The sequence below is a fragment of the Mytilus galloprovincialis genome, chromosome 13, assembly GCF_965363235.1.
Source record: "Mytilus galloprovincialis chromosome 13, xbMytGall1.hap1.1, whole genome shotgun sequence".
Classification (NCBI taxonomy): Eukaryota; Metazoa; Mollusca; class Bivalvia; order Mytilida; family Mytilidae; genus Mytilus; species Mytilus galloprovincialis.
The window spans coordinates 33,274,528-33,297,640 of NC_134850.1; the positions used below are offsets into that span (position 1 = coordinate 33,274,528).

General features: G+C 36.0%; 1 protein-coding gene across 2 annotated transcripts in view; it reads right to left on the reverse strand.

The window, feature by feature from the left end:
* Positions 1-533, reverse strand: part of LOC143057270 (lim and transglutaminase domain protein ltd-1-like) — a 299,753-nt gene extending 299,220 nt beyond the window's left edge. Inside the window, exon 1 of one of the 2 annotated variants that reach the window (XM_076230549.1) lies at positions 320-531. Coding sequence is in view for 1 of the 2 variants with exons in the window: in XM_076230550.1 (XP_076086665.1) it covers positions 320-436 (117 nt within the window). In the remaining variant the exon portion in view is untranslated. Of the gene's footprint in view, positions 1-319 lie in introns of both variants that reach the window. The other variant, XM_076230550.1, reaches the window with a different exon arrangement.
* Positions 534-23,113: the final 22,580 nt, after the last annotated feature.

Consider the following 23,113-nt stretch of genomic DNA (forward strand, 5'->3'; position numbering starts at 1 on the left):
CATGAGTATTCTGAATTGAACTGTTTCACATTTTCATGTCGGGACCTTTTATAGCCGACTACGGTGTGGGTTTTTCTCATTGTTGAAGTCTGTATGTTTGCCTATAATTGCTTCCATCCACTTTATTTGAACTTTGGTGGATATTTCTCTCATTGGCAACCATACACCATCTCTATATTTTAAGAATACAAATATAAAACGTGTAACGATTAAAATTTTCTTATTTTAATAGTGAAGACTACATTTAAATTCATTTGAAAAGGGACACGTTCTCTATAAATTTTAGTACATAATATATAGTAAATTGTATAAAACAAACCTTATCATTGACGAAACTTTCCGATTCTAACTCAGCTTCTGTGGTTGCTGTCACTTTGTTGAGATTCTTTTCCCCTTGAAAAATACGGGGCTCTCTCTTGGCTGGATTATTACCCATCGAGGTATGTTTCTACTTCAAAATACTCTTGATTTTAGTCAAAAGATGAAAAATAAACTAAATCACGTCATAATCTTTAAAATGTCAATTATTGTGAAAATATGTTTTGATTGTACCTGTCTTGAAAGGTATAATTTTATTTACTACGAAGGTAAGCAGTGATTTAAACAACATTCCCATTATTAGAACACCAAAACGGATGTATTAAATAACTTTAAATTAATTAAAATACGTAAATGGAGAATACTTTATTTATGACATTAAACAATAAGTTTTCTGTACCTGTTGAAGAGGAGTTCAATATAAATTTAATATACTTTAGACCTATATATACAAGAAAGGCAAACTGGACAATTTTTAACTAAAGATGGTATTTTGCCAAATATGTCGAGTTTAAGATGTTAACTTTGGCTGGTTACTGTTACTTATCTATTCAAATACAACATAACTCATAAAGTTGTTATTACATTGATCCGGGGGATCGATATTTGTTAGTAAATAAGTTTTTTTTAATCAATCATTATATGTAGGATATAAACTGCATTGCGTAAAACGAATATTTTATAATTGACGGGAGAAATTACAGGTTATTGACTGGTAGAATCAAGGATTCCCAAGTAAAATGGTCAATATAATACTTTCATGGTTGAATGTATTTCAATAGCAACAGAATTGTATATGCACTGTAAGACCAATGCAAAATTTCAAGATTATAACTTGGCAGACAAAAAGAAAAATACCAGGTAGTCACAAGGGATGACTGGGGTAAATAAATATGATCATCCCTGGAATTATCCCGTTCCATACTATATTATTACCCTACTACATGAGTGTCAAGAGATCTGCACGTTAAAAAACACTTGCTACGCCTAACCGAGGGGCCCTTATAGGGTATCTTGCAAAGCAAAATAATTTATCATATCCATCAAACCGACATTTTCCAGAAACAGTTGACATTTCTTGCATATCGACCTTCCTATCAGAACCTGCTTAATGTTTTAATTCTGAAAATGTTCTCGTCTTGTATATCGATGAAATATTAGCTACACTGTACGTTAAACAAATACAAATATATCATTTTTGTATGTTTTTTCGGTCTGTGCATCCGTTCGTTCGTTCGTCCGTCCGTTCGTTAGTTTGTCCGTCCATTCGTCTGTCCGTTTCAGGTTAAAGTTTTTTGGTCAAGGTAGTTTTTTGATGAAGTTGAAGTCCAATCAACTTGAAACATTGAAAATTATAGTGCGAATGGGGCATCCGTGTACTCTGGACACTTTTTTGTTGGACCCTGGAGTTGATATCACTCAGGAAATATGTAAGAATACGGGTCAATCGCCAAACAATATCAAGCCCTACTAAGGAAAATGTGATGGTGACTTTATGTCGATCTGCTGTCATGATACAAGATCAATTGCTATAAATCGACAATTAATTTTGCAATTTGAGAGGCAATGAATCGAGCTGAGATAAAGTCATTGAAAATGATTTTTTTTTCCACATTTATATATATGTAGGACTCAAATCTATGGTGGGTTCCAAATCTATGGCAGATTCCTAATCTATGGCAAATGTGACGTCATGCCATTCCAAATCTATGGCAGATGTTTTACAATCCTAATCTATGGCAAGTTTTGTAATTTCCTAATCTATGGCGGATTTTTGTTGTTTCCAAATCTATGGTAAATGTTGTGCACAAAAAAAAAGTAAAATCACCAAAATACTGAACTCCGAGGAAAATTCAATCGGAAAGTCCCTTATCACATGGCAAAATCAAAACAAAACACATCAAACGAATGGACAACAACTGCCACATTCCTGACTTGGTACAGGCATTTTCAAGTGTAGAAAATGGTGGATTGAACCTGATTTTATAGCGCTAAACCACTCACTTTTACGACAGTCAAATGGAAAACAATGCAGTACATATATACGACCAACGACTTGTCTTAAACAAGTGAACATGTACGACAACGGGAGCATGTTTGTACACATTTGTGAAATAAACATTCAACAATAGTCAACAAAATCGTGTTGGCAACATAAAACCATAAATGATGAATTCATGTACCTTAATACAGACTTCAGGATTAAAATGAACTGCCCCGTAAAAATAAACATTTTCTAATCTGTGCATGGTACCTGTTTAACCAATTAATTAAACTAACTAGTAAGAAGGTAGGTTTTTTTATAAAATAAAAATGATAAATAAAAATTAAACTGTCAATTGTTCTTGAACAATTGAGAGGTCTTTCCTTTTTTAATGTAAAATACATGTTCCAACAGACGTAGAATGTATTGAAAAGGTCAATGTCAACCTTAAAAAGCTCGAAAACACACTGAAAATCCTTCAAATAAGGTCAAAAACACATAATTCGCTATATTGGACATGACCTTGACCTTGTCAAGGTCATTAGTCCCCAATGTCATTGCTGAAGACCCCATGGGTCTAGGACCTTTGATTATATAGCAAAAGCTGAATTTGTCTTTTCAGAAACCTAAAACAGGCTTTATGCCCCTTAAAAAAAGGTCAAATCTCTTCGGTCAAAATGTAACAAAGTTGCGCCGTAATGACCCAATCATTTTCCACTATTTGAATCCTCTGTAAGTATTAAGGTTGCTTAGATTATACCATAACAAGGTGTTAGGTCAAAGGTCAAGGTCAACATACACATTTGACCTTGAGGTATTTTTCAAAGTCACATGAATTGATGATGAATGGTGAAGATCCTAGGTGTCTACGACTTACGGTTTCTGAGTTTTGGTGGCCAACCGACACCGGTTAATTTTGATAGGGGCATAACCCTACCAATGAGTCGTTGAATCTTTTCGATCCAAATGTAACGAAGAACCGGGGTCTGTTCCTGAACAAATTCCATCCTTTGGTTTTTTTCTACTTATTATGGTTATGGAGTTTGAATGATAACAAGGTTTTTGGGTTTCGGAGGGATTACTCCGAACCGACAAAATATTTCGACTCACAGGGTGAGTTCCGGATAGGTATTCATGACACCGATACAAAGTGTGAACATGAAAGCGACACGTCTTACGGTTACGGAGGCTAACTTCATCAAAGTTTGGCGGAACAAAAAGAATAATAATTAAACTGTCAATTGTTCTTGAACAATTGAGAGGTCTTTCCTTTTTTAATGTAAAATACATGTTCCAACAGACGTAGAATGTATTGAAAAGGTCAAGGTCAACCTTAAAAAGCTCGAAAAAACACTAAAAATTCTTTAAATAAGGTTAAAAACACTAAATTCGCTATCTGGGACATGACCTTGACCTTTGACCTTTTGACCTTTGTCAAGGTCATTGGTCCCGAATGCCATTACTGAAGACCCCAAGGGTCTAGGACCTTTGGTTATATAGTAAAAGCTGATTTTGTCTTTTCAAAAACCTAAAACAGGGGTTATGCCCCTTATAGAAAGGTCAAATCTCTTTGGTCAAAATGTAACAAAGTTGCGCCATAATGACCCAAACATTTTCCACCATTTAAAACTTCTGTAAGTATAATGGTTTCTGAGATTATCCCATAACAAGGTGTTAGGTCAAAGGTCAAGGTCAACATACAAATTTGACCTTGAGGTATTTTTTAAAGATACATGAAATGATGATGATTGGTGAAGATCCTATGTGTCTACGACTTACGGTTTCTGAGTTTTGGTGGCCAACCGACACCGGTTAATTTTCATAGGGGCATAACCCTACCAATGAGTCGTTGAATCTTTTCGATCCAAATGTAACGAAGAACCGGTCTCTGGTACTGAACAAATTTCACCCTTCATTTTTTTTCTACCTATTACGGTTACGGTGTTGGAACGATAACAAGGTTTTTGGGTTTCAGAGGGATTACTCCGAACCGACAAAATATTTCGACTCGCAGGGTGATTTCAGGATAGGTATTCATGACACCGATACAAAGTGTGAACATGAAAGCGACACGTCTTACGGTTACGGAGGGAAATTTTGTCAAAGTTTGGCGGAACAAGAAGAATAATAATAATAATAATAATAATAATAATAATCAGAAGAAATACAGTAAGGTCTTTCCCTTTAGTAAAAGGAAAGACCTTAATTAAACTGTCAATTGTTCTTGAACAATTGAGAGGTCTTTCCTTTTGTAATGTAAAATACATGTTCAAATAGACGTAGAATGTATTGAAAAGCTTTAAAACACACTGAAAAACCTTTAAATAAGGTTAAAAACACCAAATTCGCTATATGGGACATGACCTTGACCTTTGACCTTTTGACCTTTGTCAAGGTCATTAGTCCCCAATGTCATTGCCGAAGACCCCATGGGTCTAGGACCTTTGGTTATATAGTAAAAGATGATTTTGTCTTTCCAGAAACCTAAAACAGGTGTTATGCCCCTTAAAAAAAGGTCAAATCTCTTCGGTCAAAATGTAACAAAGTTGTGCCGTAATGACCCAAACATTTTCCGCTATTTAAAACTTCTGTAAGTATAATGGTTTTTGAGTTGTTCTGATAACAAGGTGTTAGGTCAAAGGTCAAGGTCAACATACACATTTGACCTTGAGGTATTTTTGAAAGTCTCATGAATTGTTGATGAATGGTGAAGATCCTAGGTCTCTACGATTTACGGTTTCTGAGTTTTGGTGGTCCACCGACACCGGTTAATTTTCAAAGGGGCATAACCCTACCAATGAGTCGTTGAATCTTTTCGAATCAAATGTAACGAAGAACCGGGGTCTGGTCCTGAACAAATTTCACCCTTCGTTTTTTTTCTATCTATTACGGTTACGGTGTTGGAACGATAACAAGGTTTTTTGGTTTTGGAGGGATTACTCCGAACCGACAAAATATTTCGACTAACAGGGTGAGTTCCGGATAGGTATTCATGACACCGATACAAAGTGAGAACATGAAAGCGACACGTCTTACGGTTTAGGCTGCTAACTTCGTCAAAGTTTGGCGGAAAAAGAATAATAATAAACAGAAGAAATACAGTAAGGTCTTTCCTTATAGAAAAAGGAAAGACCTTAATTAAAAACCAATTGTTCAGAGAACAATTGAAAGTCTTTCCACAACAAAGAAATTTGGATAAGAAGGTAGTTTCTTCATACTGATGAGATAAATAATGGTTTAATTATCTTTTTTAGTGATTTAAGGGAGATAATATGCTACTTCCGGTCTCATATGATAGCTTCTTTCACGCTGATTCCAAAAATATATAGTTTCTATATACTGTTGCATGTAGAATGGGAGATACTTGGTTACTTCCGGTTTGTTGGAAGTCATTTTTAGTCTTCAGTAATCAGTTTATGTATTTTTATGACAAAATATATGGATTCTGAGTACTTGTATGTGAAAAAACTGCAAAAAAAGCTACTTCCGGTTTTCTCAAGGTCACTTCCGGTAGCCATTTTTCAAGGTCATTTGTCACTTAACCTTTTGTATAAGGTCAAATGTCTTTATAATGAACTTACTTGAATTTATAATCAAATAACCTCATATCAAGACATTTCAGGGGCAACAACTCCTATAAGATGCCATTTTATTGTATAAGACTAAATGTAGCATATCTTAATTACAATTAAGCAAACATTTTGCACTTGTTCTTTTATATGTATCTCTCAAAGTGAGGGAGAAAATGCAAAAACAAACAAAAGTCACAATTGAGAATATGACCTTGACCTTTGACCTTGACCTCATTTTCTAAGTTAATACCTGGGGGACTCAAATAAAAACATTCCAGGGTTATACGGTTAACTGTTTATGAGTTAAATATACATACCGACAAATTTATTTTGTAAAGGTAGATAACTCCTTTAAAATTTCATCGAATCGCTTCGATCCAAATTAGCCAAAAATTCCTGAGGATTTGACGAACAATGTGTAAAAAGAATTTTGTCGATATCTTTTTTTGTTACGAAGGAGATGCACACAGATGATAAACAGTGAATAGGGAGATAACTCTCACAAAGAAAATGGTTCGGCTTAGCAGGGTGAAATTTAAAAGCGCATAAACTATACGATACCATATGAGAAATATCTAAGCGACATATTGCGAAACAAACATTTATCGCAAGAACAAAATTTGGCGGAAAAAAAAAATAATAATCAGAAGAAAAACAATAAGTCTTTCCACAGAAAAGTGGAAAGACTTAATAATAATAATTAAACTGTCAATTGTTCTTGAACAATTGAGAGGTCTTTCCTTTTGTAATGTAAAATACATGTTCCAACAGACGTAGAATGATTTTAAAACGTCAAGGTCAACCTTAAAAAGCTCGAAAACACACTAAAAATCCTTTAAATAAGGTTAAAAACACTAAATTCGCTATCTGGGACATGACCTTGACCTTTGACCTTTTGACCTTTGTCAAGGTCATTAGTCCCCAATGCCATTACTGAAGACCCCAGGGGTCTAGGACCTTTGGTTATATAGTAAAAGCTGATTTTGTCTTTTCAGAAACCTAAAACAGGGGTTATGCCCCTTATAGAAAGGTCAAATCTCTTTGGTCAAAATGTAACAAAGTTGCGCCATAATTACCCAAACATTTTCCACTATTTAAAACTTCTGTAAGTATAATGGTTTCTGAGATTTTTCCATAACAAGGTGTTAGGTCAAAGGTCAAGGTCAACATACAAATTTGACCTTGAGATATTTTTCAAAGATACATGAATTTATGATGAATGGTGAAGATCCTAGGTCTCTACGACTTACGGTTTCTGAGTTTAGGTGGTCCACCGACACCGGTTAATTTTCATAGGGGCATAACCCTACCAATGAGTCGTTGAATCTTTTCGATCCAAATGTAACGAAGAACCAAGGTCTGGTCCTGAACAAATTTCACCCTTTGTTTTTTTTCTACCTATTATGGTTACGGTGTTGGAACGATAACAAGGTTTTTTGGTTTCGGAGGGATTACTCCGAACCGACAAAATATTTCGACTAACAGGGTGAGTTCCAGATAGGTGTTCATGACACCTATACAAAGTGTGAACATGAAAGCGACACGTCTTACGGTTTAGGCTGCTAACTTCGTCAAAGTTTGGCGGAAGAATAATAATAATAATTAAACTGTCAATTGTTCTTGAACAATTGAGAGGTCTTTCCTTTTGTAATGTAAAATACATGTTCAAATAGACGTAGAATGTATTGAAAAGCTTTAAAACACACTGAAAAACCTTTAAATAAGGTTAAAAACACCAAATTCGCTATATGGGACATGACCTTGACCTTTGACCTTTTGACCTTTGTCAAGGTCATTAGTCCCCAATGTCATTGCCGAAGACCCCATGGGTCTAGGACCTTTGGTTATATAGTAAAAGATGATTTTGTCTTTCCTGAAACCTAAAACAGGTGTTATGCCCCTTAAAAAAAGGTCAAATCTCTTCGGTCAAAATGTAACAAAGTTGTGCCGTAATGACCCAAACATTTTCCACTATTTAAAACTTCTGTAAGTATAATGGTTTTTGAGTTGTTCTGATAACAAGGTGTTAGGTCAAAGGTCAAGGTCAACATACACATTTGACCTTGAGGTATTTTTGAAAGTCTCATGAATTGTTGATGAATGGTGAAGATCCTAGGTCTCTACGATTTACGGTTTCTGAGTTTTGGTGGTCCACCGACACCGGTTAATTTTCAAAGGGGCATAACCCTACCAATGAGTCGTTGAATCTTTTCGAATCAAATGTAACGAAGAACCGGGGTCTGGTCCTGAACAAATTTCACCCTTCGTTTTTTTTCTATCTATTACGGTTACGGTGTTGGAACGATAACAAGGTTTTTTGGTTTCGGAGGGATTACTCCGAACCGACAAAATATTTCGACTAACAGGGTGAGTTCCTGATAGGTATTCATGACACCGATACAAAGTGAGAACATGAAAGCGACACGTCTTACGGTTTAGGCTGCTAACTTCGTCAAAGTTTGGCGGAAAAAGAATAATAATAAACAGAAGAAATACAGTAAGGTCTTTCCTTATAGAAAAAGGAAAGACCTTAATAATTAAAATGTCAATTGTTCTTGAACAATTGAGAGGTCTTTCCTTTTGTAATGTAAAATACATGTTCCAATAGACGTCGAATGTACTGAAAAGCTTTAAAATACACTGAAAATCCTTTAAATTAGGTCAAAAATACATAATTCGCTATATAGGACTTGACCTTTGACCTTGTGACCTTTGTCAAGGTTATTAGTCCCCAATGTCATTGTAAAAGACCCCATGGGTCTAGGACTTTTTGTTCAAGAGTTTAGGCTAATTTTACCTTTTCAGAAACCGTTAACGGGGGTTATGCCCCTTAAGAATATGTCAAATACTTTCGGTCAAAATGTAAAAAAGATGTGCCTCAGTCACCTAAACATTTTTCACTGTTTACTATTTCTGTAAGTACAATCGTTTTTGAGATATCGACTAAAAAGTGGTAAGGTCAAAGTTCAAGGTCAACCTTAAAAAGCTTTAAAACACACTGAAAATGTTTAAAACACACTGAAAATCCTTTAAATTAGGTCAAAAACACATAATTCGCTATATAGGACATGACCTTGACCTTTGACCTTTTGACCTTTGTCAAGGTCATTAGTCCCCAATGTCATTGCTGAAGACCCCATGGGTCTAGGACCTTTGGTTATATAGTAAAAGCTGATTTTGTCTTTTCAGAAACCTAAATCAGGGGTTATGCCCCTTACAGAAAGGTCAAACCTCTTTGGTCAAAATGTAACAAAGTTGCGCCTTAATAACCCAAACATTTTCCACTATTCAAAACTTCTGTAAGTATAATGGTTTCTGAGATTATCCCATAACAAGGTGTTAGGTCAAAGGTCAAGGTCAACATACACATTTGACCTTGAGGTATTTTTGAAAGTCTCATGAATTGTTGATGAATGGTGAAGATCCTAGGTCTCTACGATTTACGGTTTCTGAGTTTTGGTGGTCCACCGACCCCGGTTAATTTTCAAAGGGGCATAACCCTACCAATGAGTCGTTGAATCTTTTCGAATCAAATGTAACGAAGAACCGGGGTCTGGTCCTGAACAAATTTCACCCTTCGTTTTTTTTCTATCTATTACGGTTACGGTGTTGGAACGATAACAAGGTTTTTTGGTTTCGGAGGGATTACTCCGAACCGACAAAATATTTCGACTAACAGGGTGAGTTCCGGATAGGTATTCATGACACCAATACAAAGTGAGAACATGAAAGCGACACGTCTTACGGTTTAGGCTGCTAACTTCGTCAAAGTTTGGCGGAAAAAGAATAATAATAAACAGAAGAAATACAGTAAGGTCTTTCCTTATAGAAAAAGGAAAGACCTTAATAATAATTAAAATGTCAATTGTTCTTGAACAATTGAGAGGTCTTTCCTTTTGTGATGTAAAGTACATGTTCCAATAGACGTAGAATGTACTGAAAAGCTTTAAAACACACTAAAAATCATCAAAATAAGGTCAAAAACACATAATTCGCTATCTGGGACATGACCTTGACCTTTGACCTTGTGACCTTTGTCAAGGTCATTAGTCCCCAATGTCATTGCTGAAGACCCCATGGGTCTAGGACCTTTGGTTATGTAGTAAAAGCTGATTTTGTCTTTTCAGAAACCTAAATCAGGGGTTATGCCCCTTACAGAAAGGTCAAATCTCTTCGGTCAAAACGTAACAAAGTTGCGCATTAATGACCCAAACATTTTCCACTATTCAAAACTTCCGTAAGTATAATGGTTTTTGAGTTGTTCTGATAACAAGGTGTTAGGTCAAAGGTCAAGGTCAACATACACATTTGACCTTGAGGTATTTTTCAAAGATACATGAATTGTTGATGAATGGGGAAGATCCTAGGTCTCTACGATTTACGGTTTCTGAGTTTTGGTGGTCCACCGACACCGGTTAATTTTCAAAGGAGCATAACCCTACCAATGAGTCGTTGAATCTTTTCGAATCAAATGTAACGAAGAACCGGGGTCTGGTCCTGAACAAATTTCACCCTTCGTTTTTTTTCTATCTATTACGGTTACGGTGTTGGAACGATAACAAGGTTTTTTGGTTTCGGAGGGATTACTCCGAACCGACAAAATATTTCGACTAACAGGGTGAGTTCCGGATAGGTATTCATGACACCGATACAAAGTGAGAACATGAAAGCGACACGTCTTACGGTTTAGGCTGCTAACTTCGTCAAAGTTTGGCGGAAGAGGAATAATAATAAACAGAAGAAATACAGTAAGGTCTTTCCTTATAGAAAAAGGAAAGACCTTAATAATTAAACTGTCAATTGTTCTTGAACAATTGAGAGGTCTTTCCTTTTGTAATGTAAAATACATGTTCTTATAGATGTAGAATCTATTGAAAAGGTCATGGTCAACCGTACAAAGCTTGAAAACACACTTAAAATCCATTATATGAGGTTAAAAACACTAAATTCGCTATCTGGGACATGACCTTGACCTTTGACCTTTTGACCTTTGTCAAGGTCATTAGTCCCCAATGTCATTGCAAAAGACCCCATGGGTCTAGGACCTTTGGTTATATAGTAAAAGCTGATTTTGTCTTTTCAGAAACCTAAAACAGGGGTTATGCCCCTTATTAAAAGGTCAAATCTCTTTGGTCAAAATGTAACAAAGTTGCGCCGTAATGACCCAAACATTTTCCACTATTTAAAACTTCTGTAAGTATAATGGTTTCTGAGATTATCCCATAACAAGGTGTTAGGTCAAAGGTCAAGGTCAACATACAAATTTGACCTTGAGGTATTTTTCAAAGATACATGAATTGATGATGATTGGTGAAGATCCTAGGTGTCTACGACTTACGGTTTCTGAGTTTTGGTGGCCAACCGACAGCGGTTAATTTTCATAGGGGCATAACCCTACCAATGAGTCGTTGAATCTTTTCGATCCAAATGTAATGAAGAACCGGGGTCTGGTCCTGAACAAATTTCACCCTTTGTTTTTTGTCTACCTATTACGGTTACGGTGTTGGAACGATAACAAGGTTTTTGGGTTTCGGAGGGATTACTCCGAACCGACAAAATATTTTGACTCACAGGGTGAGTTCCAGAAAGGTATTCATGACACCTATACAAAGTGTGAATATGAAAGCGACACGTCTTACGGTTAACGCGGCTAAATTTGTCAAAGTTTAAAGGAAGAATAATAATAATAATTAAACTGTCAATTGTTCTTGAACAATTGAGAGGTCTTTCCTTTTTGTAATGTAAAATACATGTTCCTACAGACGTAGAATGTATTGAAAAGGTCAAGGTCAACCTTAAAAAGCTCGAAAACACACTAAAAATCCATTATATAAGGTTAAAAACACTAAATTCGCTATCTGGGACATGACCTTGACCTTTGACCTTTTGACCTTTGTCAAGGTCATTAGTCCCCAATGCCATTACTGAAGACCCCAAGGGTCTAGGACCTTTGGTTATATAGTAAAAGCTGATTTTGTCTTTTCAGAAACCTAAAACAGGGGTTATGCCCCTTATAGAAAGGTCAAATCTATTTGGTCAAAATGTAACAAAGTTGCGCCATAATGACCCAAACATTTTCCACTATTTAAAACTTATGTAAGTATAATGGTTTCTGAGATAATCCCATAACAAGGTGTTAGGTCAAAGGTCAAGGTCAGCATACAAATTTGACCTTGAGATATTTTTCAAAGATACATGAATTGATGATGATTGGTGAAGATCCTAGGTGTCTACGACTTACGGTTTCTGAGTTTTGGTGGCCAACCGACACCGGTTAATTTTCATAGGGGCATAACCCTACCAATGAGTCGTTGAATCTTTTCGATCCAAATGTAATGAAGAACCGGGGTCTGGTCCTGAACAAATTTCACCCTTTGTTTTTTGTCTACCTATTACGGTTACGGTGTTGGAACGATAACAAGGTTTTTGGGTTTCGGAGGGATTACTCCGAACCGACAAAATATTTTGACTCACAGGGTGAGTTCCAGAAAGGTATTCATGACACCTATACAAAGTGTGAATATGAAAGCGACACGTCTTACGGTTAACGCGGCTAAATTTGTCAAAGTTTAAAGGAAGAATAATAATAATAATTAAACTGTCAATTGTTCTTGAACAATTGAGAGGTCTTTCCTTTTGTAATGTAAAATACATGTTCAAATAGACGTAGAATGTATTGAAAAGCTTTAAAACACACTGAAAAACCTTTAAATAAGGTTAAAAACACCAAATTCGCTATATGGGACATGACCTTGACCTTTGACCTTTTGACCTTTGTCAAGGTCATTAGTCCGCAATGTCATTGCCGAAGACCCCATGGGTTTAGGACCTTTGGTTATATAGTAAAAGATGATTTTGTCTTTCCAGAAACCTAAAACAGGTTTTATGCCCCTTAAAAAAAGGTCAAATCTCTTCGGTCAAAATGTAACAAAGTTGTGCCGTAATGACCCAAACATTTTCCACTATTTAAAACTTCTGTAGGTATAATGGTTTCTGAGATTATCCCATAACAAGGTGTTAGGTCAAAGGTCAAGGTCAACATACAAATTTGACCTTGAGATATTTTTCAAAGATACATAAATTGATGATGATTGGTGAAGATCCTAGGTGTCTACGACTTACGGTTTCTGAGTTTTGGTGGTCAACCGACACCGGTTAATTTTCATAGGGGCATAACCCTACCAATGAGTCGTTGAATCTTTTCGATCCAAATGTAACGAAGAACCAGGGTCTGGTCCTGAACAAATTTCACCCTTTGTTTTTTTTCTACCTATTACGGTTACGGTGTTGGAACGATAACAAGGTTTTTGGGTTTCGGAGGGATTACTCCGAACCGACAAAATATTTCGACTCACAGGGTGAGTTCCGGATAGGTATTCATGACACCGATACAAAGTGTGAACATGAAAGCGACACGTCTTACGGTTACGGAGGCTAACTTCGTCAAAGTTTGGCGGAACAAAAAGAATAATAATAATAATTAAACTGTCAATTGTTCTTGAACAATTGAGAGGTCTTTCCTTTTGTAATGTAAAATACATGTTCAAATAGACGTAGAATGTATTGAAAAGCTTTAAAACACACTGAAAAACCTTTAAATAAGGTTAAAAACACCAAATTCGCTATATGGGACATGACCTTGACCTTTGACCTTTTGACCTTTGTCAAGGTCATTAGTCCCCAATGTCATTGCCGAAGACCCTATGGGTCTAGGACCTTTGGTTATATAGTAAAACCTGATTTTGTCTTACCAGAAACCTAAAACAGGGGTTATGCCCCTTAAAAAAAGGTCAAATCTCTTTGGTCAAAATGTAACAAAGTTGCGCCATAATGACCCAAACATTTTCCACTATTTAAAACTTCTGTAAGTATAATAGTTCCTGAGATTATCCCATAACAAGGTGGTAGGTCAAAGGTCAAGGTCAGCATACACATTTGACCTTGAGTTATTTTTCAAAGATACATGAATTGATGATGAATGGTGAAGATCCTAGGTGTCTACGACTTATGGTTTCTGAGTTTTGGTGGTCAACCGACACCGGTTAATTTTCATAGGGGCATAACCCTACCAATGAGTCGTTGAATCTTTTCGATCCAAATGTAACGAAGAACCGGGGTCTGGTCCTGAACAAATTTCACCCTTTGTTTTTTCTCTACCTTTTACGGTTACGGTGTTGGAACGATAACAAGGTTTTTTGGTTTCGGAGGGATAACTCCGAACCGACAAAATTTTTCGACTAACAGGGTGAGTTCCGGATAGGTATTCATGACACGAATACAAAGTGTGAATATGAAAGCGACACGTCTTACGGTTACGGAGGCTAACTTCGTCAAAGTTTGGCGGAAAAAGAATAATAATAATAATTAAACTGTCAATTGTTCTTGAACAATTGAGAGGTCTTTCCTTTTGTAATGTAAAATACATGTTCTAATAGACGTAGAAAGTATTGAAAAGCTTTAAAACAAACTGAAAATCCTTTAAATAAGGTTAAAAACACTAAATTCGTTATATGGGACATGACCTTGACCTTTGACCTTTTGACCTTTGTCAAGGTCATCAGTCCCAAATGTCATTGCCGAAGACCCCATGGGTCTAGGACCTTTGGTTATAAAGTAAAAGCTGATTTTGTCTTTCCAGAAACCTAAAACAGGTGTTATGCCCCTTAAAAAAATGTCAAATCTCTTTGGTCAAAATAAAACAAAGTTGCGCCTTAATGACCCAAACATTTTCCACTATTCAAAACTTCTGTAAGTATAATAGTTTCTGAGATTATCCCATAACAAGGTGGTAGGTCAAAGGTCAAGGTCAACATACAAATTTGACCTTGAGGTATTTTTCAAAGATACATGAATTGATGATGAAGGGTGAAGATCCTAGGTGTCTACGACTTACGGTTTCTGAGTTTTGGTGGTCAACCGACACCGGTTAATTTTCATAGGGGCATAACCCTACCAATGAGTCGTTGAATCTTTTCGATCCAAATGTAACGAAGAACCGGGGTCTGGTCCTGAACAAATTTCACCCTTTGTTTTTTTTCTACCTATTACGGTTACGGTGTTGGAACGATAACAAGGTTTTTTGGTTTCGGAGGGATTACTCCGAACCGACAAAATATTTCGACTAACAGGGTGAGTTCCAGATAGGTATTCATGACACCAATACAAAGTGGGAACATGAAAGCGACACGTCTTACGGTTAACGCGGCTAAATTTGTCAAAGTTTGGCGGAAAAAGAATAATAATAATAATAATAAACAGAAGAAATACAGTAAGGTCTTTCCCTTTTGTAAAAGGAAAGACCTTAATTAAACTGTCAATTGTTCTTGAACAATTGAGAGGTCTTTCCTTTTTGTAATGTAAAATACATGTTCCTACAGACGTAGAATGTATTGAAAAGGTCAAGGTCAACCTTAAAAAGCTCGAAAACACACTAAAAATCCATTATATAAGGTTAAAAACACTAAATTCGCTATCTGGGACATGACCTTGACCTTTGACCTTTTGACCTTTGTCAAGGTCATTAGTCCCCAATGCCATTACTGAAGACCCCAAGGGTCTAGGACCTTTGGTTATATAGTAAAAGCTGATTTTGTCTTTTCAGAAACCTAAAACAGGGGTTATGCCCCTTATAGAAAGGTCAAATCTATTTGGTCAAAATGTAACAAAGTTGCGCCATAATGACCCAAACATTTTCCACTATTTAAAACTTATGTAAGTATAATGGTTTCTGAGATAATCCCATAACAAGGTGTTAGGTCAAAGGTCAAGGTCAGCATACAAATTTGACCTTGAGATATTTTTCAAAGATACATGAATTGATGATGATTGGTGAAGATCCTAGGTGTCTACGACTTACGGTTTCTGAGTTTTGGTGGCCAACCGACACCGGTTAATTTTCATAGGGGCATAACCCTACCAATGAGTCGTTGAATCTTTTCGATCCAAATGTAACGAAGAACCGGGGTCTGGTCCTGAACAAATTTCACCCTTCGTTTTTTTCCTACCTATTACGGTTACGGTGTTGGAACGATAACAAGGTTTTTGGGTTTCGGAGGGATTACTCCGAACCGACAAAATATTTCGACTCACAGGGTGAGTTCCAGATAGGTATTCATGACACCTATACAAAGTGTGAATATGAAAGCGACACGTCTTACGGTTAACGCGGCTAAATTTGTCAAAGTTTAACGGAAGAATAATAATAATAATTAAAATGTCAATTGTTCTTGAACAATTGAGAGGTCTTTCCTTTTCGAAATGTAAAGTACATGTTGCAATAGGCGTAGAATGCATTGAAAAGCTCTCAAACACACATAAAACCGCTAAAAAATGACAAAAACAATAAATTCGATAATTTGGACATGACCTTGACTTTTGACCTTGTGACGTTTGTGAAGGTCATTGGTCCACAATGTCATTGTAAAAGACCCCATGGGTCTAGGACTTTTCGTTCAAGAGTTAAAGCTAATTTTACCTTTTCAGAAACCGTTAACGGCGGTTATGCCCCTTAAGAATATGTCAAATCCTTTCGGTCAAAATGTAAAAAAGTTGTGCCTCAGTCACCTTAACATTTTTCACTGTTTACTATTTCTGTAAGATTAACCGTTTTTGAGATATCGACTAAAAAGTTGAAAGGTCAAAGGTCAAGGTCAACCTTAAAAACACTTAAAACACACTCAAAATGTTTAAAATAAGGTCAAAAACACTAAATTCGCTATCTGGGACATGACCTTGACCTTTGAACTTTTGACCTTTGTCAAGGTCATTGGTCCCCAATGCCATTACTGAAGACCCCACGGGTCTAGGACCTTTGGTTATATAGTAAAAGCTGATTTTGTCTTTTCAGAAACCTAAAACAGGGGTTATGCCCCTTATAGAAAGGTCAAATCTCTTCGGTCAAAATGTAACAAAGTTGCGCCGTAATGACCCAAACATTTTCCACTATTTAAAACTTCTGTAAGTATAATGGTTTCTGAGATTATCCCATAACAAGGTGTTAGGTCAAAGGTCAAGGTCAACATACAAATTTGACCTTGAGGTATTTTTCAAAGATGCATGAATTGATGATGATTGGTGAAGATCCTAGGTGTCTACGACTTACGGTTTCTGAGTTTTGGTGACCAACCGACATCGGTTAATTTTCATAGGGGCATAACCCTACCAATGAGTCGTTGAATCTTTTCGATCCAAATGTAACGAAGAACCGGGGTCTGGTCCTTAACAGATTTCACCCTTTGTTTTTTTTCTACCTATTACGGTTACGGTGTTGGAACGATAACAAGGTTTTTGGGTTTCGGAGGGATTACTCCGAACCGACAAAATATTTCGACTCACAGGGTGAGTTCCGGATAGGTATTCATGACACCGATACAAAGTGTGAATATGAAAGCGACACGTCTTACGGTTAACGCGGCTAAATTTGTCAAAGTTTGGCGGAACAAAAAGAATAATAATAATAATTAAACTGTCAATTGTTCTTGAACAATTGAGAGGTCTTTCCTTTTGTAATGTAAAATACATGTTCCAACAGACGTAGAATGATTTTAAAACGTCAAGGTCAACCTTAAAAAGCTCGAAAACACACTAAAAATCCTTTAAATAAGGTTAAAAACACTAAATTCGCTATCTGGGACATGACCTTGACCTTTGACCTTTTGACCTTTGTCAAGGTCATTAGTCCCCAATGCCATTACTGAAGACCCCAGGGGTCTAGGACCTTTGGTTATATAGTAAAAGCTGATTTTGTCTTTTCAGAAACCTAAAACAGGGGTTATGCCCCTTATAGAAAGGTCAAATCTCTTTGGTCAAAATGTAACAAAGTTGCGCCATAATTACCCAAACATTTTCCACTATTTAAAACTTCTGTAAGTATAATGGTTTCTGAGATTTTTCCATAACAAGGTGTTAGGTCAAAGGTCAAGGTCAACATACAAATTTGACCTTGAGATATTTTTCAAAGATACATGAATTGATGATGAATGGTGAAGATCCTAGGTCTCTACGACTTACGGTTTCTGAGTTTTGGTGGTCCACCGACACCGGTTAATTTTCATAGGGGCATAACCCTACCAATGAGTCGTTGAATCTTTTCGATCCAAATGTAACGAAGAACCAAGGTCTGGTCCTGAACAAATTTCACCCTTTGTTTTTTTTCTACCTATTATGGTTACGGTGTTGGAACGATAACAAGGTTTTTTGGTTTCGGAGGGATTACTCCGAACCGACAAAATATTTCGACTAACAGGGTGAGTTCCAGATAGGTATTCATGACACCGATACAAAGTGTGAACATGAAAGCGACACGTCTTACGGTTTAGGCTGCTAACTTCGTCAAAGTTTGGCGGAAGAATAATAATAATAATAATAATAATAATAATAATAATAATAATAATAATAAACAGAAGAAATACAGTAAGGTCTTTCCCTTTTGTAAAAGGAAAGACCTTAATAATAATAATAATAATAATAATCAGAAGAAATACAGTAAGGTCTTTCCTTATAGAAAAGGAAAGACCTTAAATATAAATCAATTGCTTTTAAAAAGCAATTGTAAACGGTCTTTCCCCCTTTGAAATTGATTATATGGGGGGGGGGGGGGGGGGTTGTTTGTTTGTTTCGGTATGGGGTCTATATTATTGTGTTACCGGAGAAGTTTCATGTTTAGTTTGGAAAGTTTTTATTTTATTTTAGGTACAGCGCGCGCCAGATTGAGGAGACACCACGTGACGCGGGTTTATATTAACAAAAACTTAGTCTTTTTATTTCTTTTTAGGTGGGGACGTTAAACAGACAACATCTATAGAGATGGAATGTACACAATGTAATTTCTTTTGTCATTGTAGGAAATTGACATTTTGTTCACAGTTCACCAGCAGTGCATGATTTGGATTTAATTGATCCGGTGTAACTTTAAAACACGTTTAAGGATTATTTTCTTAAAATGTACATTTTTCAGCACAAGTTTTGTAACAGATAAGTTTTTCAATCCAGGAGCGGACATTTTTATTGTAGGATTTCACTGAGATTTACGGACCTAGCAAGCGATTTTTACGGCATTGCCATTTTTTTTCTCTAGGAAAAGCTTTGAGAGATATCTGCACCAAGTTTTTTTATAAACTTTTAGTACATGTATGCCCTGCTGACTGCAAATTTTGAGGTCGATTGTACTTGTAGTTTCAGAGTACATGTGGATTTTTTTTCAGAAGTGACGCAAGAACAATATTAAATTTCAATGTTTCATGAAACATGATTGATTGATCATGATTGATTGATTGATTGATTGATTGATTGATTGATTGATTGATTGATTAGTTGGTTGGTTGGTTGGTTGGTTGGTTAAACAGTTAAACACGTTGGATAGGGTCAATTGAAACAGCGAAAAAGAAACAAAGATCTTGGACCCTATATTAAGCACATGAGACTGAAACATGATTGATTGATCATGATCATGATTGATTGATTGATTGATTGATTGATTGATTGATTGATTGATTAATTGATTGATTAGTTGGTTGGTTGGTTGGTTGGTTGGTTAAACAGTTAAACACGTTGGATAGGGTCAATTGAAACAGCGAAAAAGAAACAAAGATCTTGGACCCTATATTAAGCACATGAGACTGAAACATGATTGATTGATCATGATCATGATTGATTGATTGATTGATTGATTGATTGATTGATTAGTTGGTTGGTTGGTTGGTTGGTTGGTTGGTTAAACGGTTAAACACGTTGGATAGGGTCAATTGAAACAGCGAAAAAGAAACAAAGATCTTGGACCCTATATTAAGCACATGAGACTGAAACATGATTGATTGATCATGATCATGATTGATTGATTGATTGATTGATTAATTGATTGATTAGTTGGTTGGTTGGTTGGTTGGTTGGTTGGTTGGTTAAACGGTTAAACACGTTGGATAGGGTCAATTGAAACAGCGAAAAAGAAACAAAGATCTTGGACCCTATATTAAGCACATGAGACTGAAACATGATTGATTGATCATGATCATGAATGATTGATTGATTGATTGATTGATTGATTGATTGATTGATTGATTGATTGATTGATTGATTAATTGATTGATTAGTTGGTTGGTTGGTTGGTTGGTTGGTTAAACGGTTAAACACATTGGATAGGGTCAATTGAAACAGCGGAAAAGAAACAAAGATCTTGGACCCTATATTAAACACATGAGACTGAAACATGATTGATTGATCATGATCATGATTGATTGATTGATTGATTAATTGGTTGGTTGGTTGGTTGGTTGGTTAAACACATTGGATAGGGTCAATTGAAACAGCGAAAAAGAAACAAAGAAGATCTTGAACCCTATGATAAACACATGAGACGGAATCATGATTGATTGATTGATTGATTGATTGATTGATCATGATCATGATCATTATTGGTTGATTAATCATGATCATGATTGATTGGTTGGTTGGTTGGCAAACACACATAAAACTCTTCAAGTAGTGCCCCAAATCACATATGTACATGACCTTGACCTTTGACCTTGTAACCTTTGTCAAGGTCATTGCTTCACAATGTCATTTCAAAAGACCCTATGGGTCAAGGTCATTTGGTTTAAGAGTTTTGTCTTATAATGGCTTTATATAAACCATCAATGGGGATTATGTCCCTTACACAATGGTAAAACCAATACAGTCGAAATGTAACAAAGTTGCCCCTTGAGGTACCAAACATTTTTCACTATGTAAATTTTCTGTATCTATAACCATTCCAAAGTTATAGGGAAATCAAAGACCAATAAAAATCTAAAATACGACCTTGACCTTTGACCTTGACCTTATTTAAAATTTTTTGGACCAAGGATCTAAAATCAAAATACCCTAGGTCTCTATCAATTATGGTTTTCCAGTTTAAAATACATTTCAAAATTTCAAAAACAAAAGGGGAAATAACTCTCATATGGAATCTCCATACGGCTTCGGTCAAAATAAAACAGAACATCCTGAGGATGTAACGCGCCATTTGGAAAAATAAATTTGTCAGTTTCTTATACGGTTGTGAAGATTAAGCGATAACAAGAAAAACAGTGTTCGGGGAGATAACTCTTATATGGGAAAGTGTTCGGTTAAGCAGGGTTAGTCTCAAAAGCGCATAAACTGTTCGATATCATATTTCATTTATCTAAGCGACATCTTGCGAAACAAAAAAACAGCGAAGGAAAAAAAAGTTGGCGGAAGAAAAAAAATAATAATAATCAGAACAAAAACAATAGGTCTTTCATCCGAAAGGTGAAAGACCTAATAATTAAACTGTCAATTGTTCTTGAACAATTGAGAGGTCTTTCCTTTTGTAATGTAAAATACATGTTCAAACAGACGTAGAATGTATTGAAAAGCTTTAAAACACACTGAAAAACCTTTAAATAAGGTTAAAAACACCAAATTCGCTATATGGGACATGACCTTGACCTTTGACCTTTTGACCTTTGTCAAGGTCATTAGTCCCCAATGTCATTGCCGAAGACCCCATGGGTCTAGGACCTTTGGTTATATAGTAAAAGATGATTTTGTCTTTCCAGAAACCTAAAACAGGTGTTATGCCCCTTAAAAAAAGGTCAAATCTCTTCGGTCAAAATGTAACAAAGTTGTGCCGTAATGACCCAAACATTTTCCACTATTTAAAACTTCTGTAAGTATAATGGTTTCTGAGATTATCCCATAACAAGGTGTTAGGTCAAAGGTCAAGGTCAACATACAAATTTGACCTTGAGGTATTTTTCAAAGATACATAAATTGATGATGATTGGTGAAGATCCTAGGTGTCTACGACTTACGGTTTCTGAGTTTTGGTGGTCCACCGACACCGGTTAATTTTCAAAGGGGCATAACCCTACCAATGAGTCGTTGAATCTTTTCGAATCAAATGTAACGAAGAACCGGGGTCTGGTCCTGAACAAATTTCACCCTTCGTTTTTTTCCTACCTATTACGGTTACGGTGTTGGAACGATAACAAGGTTTTTGGGTTTCGGAGGGATTACTCCGAACCGACAAAATATTTCGACTCACAGGGTGAGTTCCAGATAGGTATTCATGACACCTATACAAAGTGTGAATATGAAAGCGACACGTCTTACGGTTAACGCGGCTAAATTTGTCAAAGTTTAACGGAAGAATAATAATAATAAATATAAATCAATTGCTTTTAAAAAGCAATTGTAAACGGTCTTTCCCCCTTTGAAATTGATTATATGGGGGGGGGGGGGGGGTTGTTTGTTTGTTTCGGTATGGGGTCTATATTATTGTGTTACCGGAGAAGTTTCATGTTTAGTTTGGAAAGTTTTTATTTTATTTTAGGTACAGCGCGCGCCAGATTGAGGAGACACCACGTGACGCGGGTTTATATTAACAAAAACTTAGTCTTTTTATTTCTTTTTAGGTGGGGACGTTAAACAGACAACATCTATAGAGATGGAATGTACACAATGTAATTTCTTTTGTCATTGTAGGAAATTGACATTTTGTTCACAGTTCACCAGCAGTGCATGATTTGGATTTAATTGATCCGGTGTAACTTTAAAACACGTTTAAGGATTATTTTCTTAAAATGTACATTTTTCAGCACAAGTTTTGTAACAGATAAGTTTTTCAATCCAGGAGCGGACATTTTTATTGTAGGATTTCACTGAGATTTACGGACCTAGCAAGCGATTTTTACGGCATTGCCATTTTTTTTTCTCTAGGAAAAGCTTTGAGAGATATCTGCACCAAGTTTTTTTATAAACTTTTAGTACATGTATGCCCTGCTGACTGCAAATTTTCAGGTCGATTGTACTTGTAGTTTCAGAGTACATGTGGATTTTTTTTCAGAAGTGACGCAAGAACAATATTAAATTTCAATGTTTCATGAAACATGATTGATTGATCATGATTGATTGATTGATTGATTGATTGATTGATTGATTGATTGATTGATTAGTTGGTTGGTTGGTTGGTTGGTTGGTTAAACAGTTAAACACGTTGGATAGGGTCAATTGAAACAGCGAAAAAGAAACAAAGATCTTGGACCCTATATTAAGCACATGAGACTGAAACATGATTGATTGATCATGATCATGATTGATTGATTGATTGATTGATTGATTGATTGATTGATTGATTAATTGATTGATTAGTTGGTTGGTTGGTTGGTTGGTTGGTTAAACAGTTAAACACGTTGGATAGGGTCAATTGAAACAGCGAAAAAGAAACAAAGATCTTGGACCC